The sequence below is a fragment of the Fonticula alba genome, assembly GCF_000388065.1.
Source record: "Fonticula alba strain ATCC 38817 unplaced genomic scaffold supercont2.14, whole genome shotgun sequence".
In the NCBI taxonomy this organism is placed as follows: domain Eukaryota; order Rotosphaerida; family Fonticulaceae; genus Fonticula; species Fonticula alba.
The window spans coordinates 405,754-412,942 of NW_009242984.1; the positions used below are offsets into that span (position 1 = coordinate 405,754).

General features: G+C 75.2%; 1 protein-coding gene across 1 annotated transcript; it reads right to left on the reverse strand.

The window, feature by feature from the left end:
• Nucleotides 1–4,634: 4,634 nt before the first annotated feature.
• Nucleotides 4,635–7,058, reverse strand: H696_05837 (hypothetical protein; the record flags this gene model as incomplete). Its single annotated transcript, XM_009499638.1, has 1 exon — nucleotides 4,635–7,058. The coding sequence occupies one exon, from the start codon at nucleotides 7,056–7,058 to the stop codon at nucleotides 5,313–5,315; it is 1,746 nt and encodes a 581-aa protein (XP_009497913.1). The 3' UTR covers nucleotides 4,635–5,312.
• Nucleotides 7,059–7,189: the final 131 nt, after the last annotated feature.

Consider the following 7,189-nt stretch of genomic DNA (forward strand, 5'->3'; position numbering starts at 1 on the left):
GGTGTGGGCGCGGGGCGCGGCGGAGGGGGCAGGCGCGGCGGGCAGGAGCGGCGGAGGCGGCGGCGAAGAGGGGCGGGAGGCTGGCGCAGCGCGGTGAGGAGGGTCTCAGCCGGGCGTGAGAGGCGGGCAACAGGCGAGGGGTCTCGTCAGGGTCGAGAGGAGGTCGGCCGGGGCGAGTGTGCCAAGAAATCCTCCATTGGGCCGGAAGCCGGCCGCTTATATAGCACGCGGCGCCCGGGCTGCCGGGCGAGGCCGGGCGGGCTGCCAGGCGGCGAGGGGGAGGGGGGGGGGGGCACGCCATCCGGCGCCTCCTGCCGGCCAGGCGCCCCGGGCTCTGTCCCCTCGAGCGGGAGCCCGGCCTGGCCTTGGCGTGCTCGGGGCGCGGCGCGATGGCGCCCGCGGCCCGGCGCACGGAGCCCCGGGCCACGCTGGGCCCCGGGGCGTATGCCGCATCGCCCCCGGGGGCTGGGTATTGGTCGCCGGCACTACCAGGCAACGGCATTGTGGGCCACATTGGCCGTGCCATCGCGGTCTGCGGAGGCCTGGGCGTGTGCGTGTGTGTGTGGGGGGGGGGGGGGCGGGGCTCGGGCCGGGGGCTCGCCCACAATCACGGCCCAGACCGACGCACCGACCTGCACTTGGTCGTGCAGCGGGGCCGGGTCATGTTGGCCCCCCGGGCGCGCCGGGCCCGGCCGCCAGATGCTGCCCGGCCGGAGGGGGGGGGGGGGGGCATGCCCCAGTCCTACGTGAGGGGCGCGCCTGCGGGCGTGGCTGCCCCTTTCGCCTGCCGCCCGGCAGGTGCTGCGCCCGCCGAGTCGTGTGCTGGCCAGGCCCGTGAGGGGGCGCGGCCATGGACTCGACGCGCGTGCCGAGAAACCCGGGCGCCGGCCCGCGGCCCGGCCGTCCGGCAAGGGGCTCTTGTGGCACATGCCGAGGGCCGGCGGGCGCAGGGCGCAGGGCGAGAGCGAGGGGACTCGAGCGGGAAGAGGGCCACCGCGCGGCCGGCCGGAGGGGGGGGGGGGGGCCGGGGTCGGGGACACCGGCCGCCATGTGCCAGGCGCTCTCGCAGCCGGAAGCGTTCGCCAAGGCCCCCGCGGAGGGCCGGCCGAGGGAGCGGGGGACACACCCGCCCCCTCGGCGGCCCGGCCGGTCATGACGCTGGGGGCAGGGGGCAGGGGCCGAGGGGTGGGAAGGGGGGGGGGGCGGGGGCGGCCGGTTCATCGGCGGCCGGGGTCGCGCACACGGCCGAGGGGCATATTATCCGGGCACGCGGGCCGGCTTCGCAGCCGGGCGGGGCAGACGCGGGGCGCGTGCACGCGCGGCCCGCTGGGCGCCGGGATGCCCGGGGGCCGGGTAAAACACTGGATGCAGCACATGCGTGCGTGTGTGCGTGTGTGTGTATGTGTGCGCGCGCGCGCGCGTGTGTGTCGAGCCCGAACCGCCACCACACTGGCGTTCGGCGCGCCCGGGGCCGCAAGGACCGCCGGGGTCGACAGGGGTTTCGGCCAGCAGGGCACGGCAGGGGATCGGGGCGACGATCTTGGCGCGGGTGCCGCCGCAAACACTGACGCACCCCCGGGCGGGGGCCTTTTTCGGCTGGGCGCGCGGGCGTCGGGCTTTCTTACGCAACCGGCGAGGCTTCTGCCGCGGGGGGCCGGGGGCCGAGCGGCCAAGGGGGGAAGGAGGTGGCGCGGCTTCGGCGGCACCCTTCGGCCTTTTTCTTGGCTGCCCCCGGGCGTGGGCCTGCGCACTGCGGGCCGCGTCGCTCTCTCTCTCTCTCTCTCTCTGCGTCCCCTGCTTGTGGGTGGAGGGGGGGGGAGGGGCGCCGGGCGCCGCAGGCCGGCTGAGGGGCGTCGGACCGGTGACCGGGCACAGTTGGCAGGTGTGGGCGCGCGCCGGCCTGGCGAGCCAGCGAGAGGGGGCGAGGCGAGGGGCGTGCGTGGTGGCAGCCGCAGCCGCAGCCGCAGCCGCAGCCGCGCCCATGGCGGCGCCTTAATTTGCCCGATCGTCGGGCGGGCAAAGACGGCCGTCCGGGAGGCGAGCCTCTCCGGCGGGGGAGGGCGGGGTTTTTCGCCAGCCGAGTGGGGAGTGGGCCACCTGGCACCGGCGCGCGTCGCCATTCGCCGGCGGCCTGGCGGCCATGCACCTCGCCGGGGGCGGAGGGGGGGGGGGGCCAAGAAGCCCGGCACGCCGCGCTTGGCTGGGCGACATCGACGGTCGGGAGGCGAGGGCGCGCATGCCCGGTGCTTCGGGCGCCGGTGGCCGGAGGCGGGCCCGCAGGCGGGGGTGACCCGGCGCTGGGCCGGGACGCGCGGCGCCTGGGCATCGGCCGGTCGCGCTGCCGGGCTTTCCCTCGGCCCCCGGCAGGCGGGCCCGGCCGGATGCTGTCGGCGGCATGGGCAGCCGGGCATCGCGAAGGCGCCTCGAGGGCCGGGGGTCCGGGTCTGAGAGCGGCCGCCACGCAAGCACCCGGGCGTGGCTCGGCCAGCAGATGGACGCATGACCACATGCACCCGCCAGGGGACCGGCGAAATGCGCGCGCACGGGGCTCCGGACATACACGCACATGCGCGGGTGTGTGCACACGCAGACGCCCCGGCACACGTACCCCCTCGGGCGGCTGTACGTGCGCGCGCCCACGCCGACACACCGGCATATGGGCGCACGCACGCGCCGTAGGCCGGTGTGGCGCGCCCAGGCCCGTTGTGGGCAGGGCGCCCGGCCGGGAGCACCGGAGGCCCGGACACCGCCAGGCAGCCGGCCGGCCGACCGACCGACCGACCGGCCGGCCGGCCGGCCGGCCGGCGCCCGGGGAAGAAGGCCCGGCTGGCGCAACGTGCGCCCCGGCCGGCCGGCTCCAGGGACCGAAAACGTCGTCGGCCAAACGCCACTGAGATTGCTTCGTTGGCATGCCCAGCTGGGAGGGGCCCCGCACGGGGCCTGTGGCGCCGCTGCCAGGGGCCCGCCCAGGACGGTGGCCGCCGCCGGCCGGCACAGCCGGCGGGCCGGACCGGCCCGGGGGCGGCGCAGGCCGGGCCGCCATGCAGCCGGCGGCCAGGCTCAGAGCCCCGAGGCAAATGAGGAGACAACACATGGGGGTGCGCCCAGGGCGGCGCAGGGTCGCCCCTGTAGTGAGGTGTGGCTGGGTGCGCTGGGGCCGCCTGCGCGCCGGGCGGGCCCCGAAGCGGCTCGTACCGAGGCCCGGACAATATTTCGATGGGCCTGGCCGGGCGGGCCGGCCGGGCGGTGGCGCGTACGGCCCCCCCCCCCCCCCCACTGCTCCGGGACTGGGGCCGGGCCCGGCCGGGGAAATTAGCCGGCGCGCGCGCGAGGTAACCCACAAGCGTTGCCCTGCGGCTTTTGGGGACCCGGGCGCCCCGGTCGGGCTGGCGGCGGGGCCGGCATTTAATTTGATCGGCGAGTCCCGCGTCTGGGGGGGGGGGGGCATCGGCCCGTGGCCGGTCGCACGCCCGGGGAGTCGCCCGATCGGCGGCGCGGCGCCGGCCACCTGCGTGGCGCTGGGGAGCCGACCTCGGGCCGACGCTGGGCCTGGCGCGCGCGCGCGCGCGCACACACACGAAGTCATTGCCCCGGCCCCTGGCCCCGGTGGCCCCCGTCGCCGGCGCGGCGCCGGTCCACCGCCCCCCTCTCTCCCCGGGCTCGCCCGGGCCCACGATGGCTCCCCGCTCCCGGGCTGCTGCTCTCCCATCGAGTCGGGGAGGGGGGCGGGGCGGCACGCGCGTGGCCGCCCTCGCGTCTTCCTCGTGCCCCCTGCGCCGGCCCCCTGCCCTCATCCTGAGTCATGTGTGGCCCCTCGTTCCCCCCCCCCCGCTGCCCTCGCTTCCCCCCGCTGCCCTCGGTCGCCGGCCTGCCCCGCGGGCCGGTCCAATTAATGATGCATGGCTCCATGATGCGGCCGCGCATGAGGCTCGCCGCGGGCCCAGCGCGGTGGAGGCCCGACGTTGTCTCCCCGGCCTCCCCCCCCCCCCCCGGGCCTGGTCTCGGCGACGCCTGCCAGCGCCGACGCCATCATCCATTGGCGCGGGATGGGCCCGGCGGAGGAAATTACACGCCCCCCTCCCGTGTGCGCCCTGCCCACGGCCGGGCATGGCGCGCAGCATGTGTGGCCGAGGGCCGTTCGCGACCGAGCGCCCGAGGCCCTTCCCCTGTGGCCGGCGTGCGCGCGGCCACGGCAGCTGCCTGGCAGCCCGGGCGCCCTGCGCTCGTCGGGGGCTCCCCCGGCGCCCTGGCTGGGTGTGTGCTGGGGCTTGTCCCTGCGCCCGAGCGGGCCGCTCCTGCTCCTTGGCACTCGTGCGGCCGTCCCCCGGCGTGCCTTCCGCGGCGCGCGGCGCGCCCCACTCCCCTCCTCTCTCTCCCGCGCGCGCAACATCGCTGCCAGTGGCGACAGGGCACAACCCCCCGTCCGGCCCCCGGGGCCTCGGCTGCCGCCACCACTCAAGCGCGCGCCCCAGGGGGTGGCGGCGCGCGGTCCCGGCACTGTGTGTATGCACGCTTTTCCAAGGCTCTTTGCTTGTTGCTGGGCTGCGCGCATGCGAGCCTCTCACCCCTTCGAGTGGCGCGGCGCTCCCGCCCGCGGGTGGGCCCCCCGCCCCCCAGAGGCCCGACAAAAGCCATGCGGCGAGGGGAGGCAGCGGCGGGGAGCCGGGCAGCGGGTGTATTACATGAGAGCAGGGGAATCTGTCTGCTTGCCTGTGTGTGTATGTGGGAGGCGCGTGCGCGGGGAGGAGGGGAACAAGCACGCGTGCAGGTGCCCACACACACACACCCACACCCACACCACCGGCCACAGATACACACCCACACACAGGCAGGCAGGCACCGACGGGTCGCAAGCCGCCGCGCACGGGACGCATATCCGTCGCGGGGCTGACCGATGGGCGCGAGGGCAGGAGGCGGACGCTTTCCCTCTCGTGCAGGCCGGAGGACGTGTGTGTGTGTGTGCGCGGTGGGGCGCGGCGCGGGCCCGAGGGCTGCCGGGACGCGGCCGGCAGCGCTTGCGGCCACTCCCCGCCCCTCCCCGCGGAGGGGATATGCTGCGAGGGGTGCCACGCCGCCGGAAGAGCGTCCCGGCTGCCAGCCCCTGTCCTTGCCCCCTCGCCCCGGGCCCCCCCCCCTCCTCCAGGGGAACAACTCCTGTGGCCTGGACGGGGGCGGGGAGGGGCACGCAAGAGGCCAAGCAAGGCACCAGGAGGAGAGGCAAAAGAGCGGAGGAGTATGGCCCGTGCGCACACGGCACCCTTTCCCCTCCCCGTTCGGGGTTGCCGCCCTGCCCCCGGGGGCCTCGGCCACACTCAAATGCACGTGCCGTTGTGCAGGGTGTAGCCCATCTTGCAGGAGGTGCACTGCGGGACGGGGAGGCCGTTCTGGCCGAGGTGGGCCGGGTGGCCGCCCGGGCCGGTGACCACGCGGCAGGCGGCGCAATTGGCCGGGCACACCAGGCAGTGGTCGTGCCAGCGAACGGTGCCGATGGTGGCCACCATGGGCGGGCAGCCGACCAGGCACTCGCCCTTGTTGGTGTCGGCCGAGCGGATGAGCAGGACATTGCCATTGGGGCAGGAGGTGCAGTGCGTGGTGAGGGCACTGCCGTCGCAGTTCATGCAGGTGCTGGCACAGCGGACACACTCGCCGGTGGAGTGCTTCTCGAAGTAGCTGGTCGGGCACTTGGCCACGCACTGCTTCTTCGGGGTGAGGTAGAAGCCATCGGCGCACTTGGTGCAGTGCTTGAGGTCCGGGCAGCTGAGGCAGTTGTCCGACCAGCAGGTGTCGCAGGTGGTCGGGGAGTCCGGGTGCGAGCCGGCCGGGCAGGTGACATGGCAGCTGCCATGGTGGCCGTTCTTGAGGAACATGCGGCCGGTGGGGCAGGCGATGCAATTGTCGGCCGAGCGCCAGCAGCCCTTGCAGTTGGGGCTGCACGGCTGGCAGCTGTTGCTCTGGTGGTCGTAGAAGTGGTTGGGGGCCGAGCAAATTTGCATGCACTGGCCATTTTGCAGGACGAAGTCCGGGTCGCACCGGGCACACCATTGGCTGTTGGCGCAGAGGTTGCACCCGAGCGGGCAGGGCCGGCACTGGCGGGTTTGCATGTGCGGGAAGAAGCCATCCGGGCAGGTGGAGACGCAGCGGCCGCGCCAGACATACATGTCCGGCCGGGCGCAGCTCAGGCACAGGTGCGGGTGCCCGGTGACGCAGGTCCCACAGTCGGCGGAGCAGGGCTCACAGCGGCCGCCCTCGGCCACATACGTGTGGCCGATCATCGGGCAGGTCCGGCCGCACGAGCCGTCCGGCATCATGAAGGTGCCCATGTGGCAGCGGGTGCACCGGGCCGGGTTGGCCGGGTCGCACTCCAGGCAGTTGTTCGGGCACTTGATGCACCGGCCGGGGCCGTTGGCCCCGCCGGGGGTCATGCGCACATGCCCGGCCGGGCAGCGCTCCTGGCAGGTCCCGATGGAGTAGCCGCTGGTCTTGGGGGCCATCGGCACGAAGATCTCCTGGTAGGGGACCACCACGTGGTTGTTGTTGGCGCAGGTGACGCAATCGGACTCGCGCGGGCCGGCGCACTTGCCGCAGGAGGGGTGGCAGGCGAAGCACCGGCCGGCCGAGCAGTTCAGGTGCTCGGCCGGGTCCGGCCCGGTGGGGTCCGGCCCCATGCCCGGGTGCGGCGGCGTGAACATGGCCATGGGCCAGTGCGGGCAGCTGAACCCCGGGGGGATGAGCGTGCTCGGCAGGCAGTGCTGCCCGCAGATGGTGTTGCCGTAGGGGCACAGGAGCACACATTGCCGGTCCAGGGTCAGGTAGTAGCCCGGGTCGCAGATGGAGCACTGGCGCTGGACGTGCGGCGAGAACTTCCGGCAGCCCAGCGGGTAGCCGAGCCCCTCGGCGGCGCAGGTCTTCCCCGGCAGCATGTAGGTCGAGCAGTACTCACAGGCGAAGGGGTCCCCGGGGCAGGACCGGCAGCTGGTCGAGGCGCACTGGGACAGGGGGCTGACGCCGAAGATTTGGTAGTGCGGCGGGAGCTCGTGCTCCGAGTGGCAGAGCCCCATGTGGAAGTAGTGGTCGTCGCGGCACTGGGTGCAGGTCAGCGACCCGGGGGCCGCCACGCTGGTCAGGCACCCGTGCAGCGGGGGGAAGCAGTGTCCGGAGATGACGGCCTCGCCTGGGGGGGGGGCGGGGG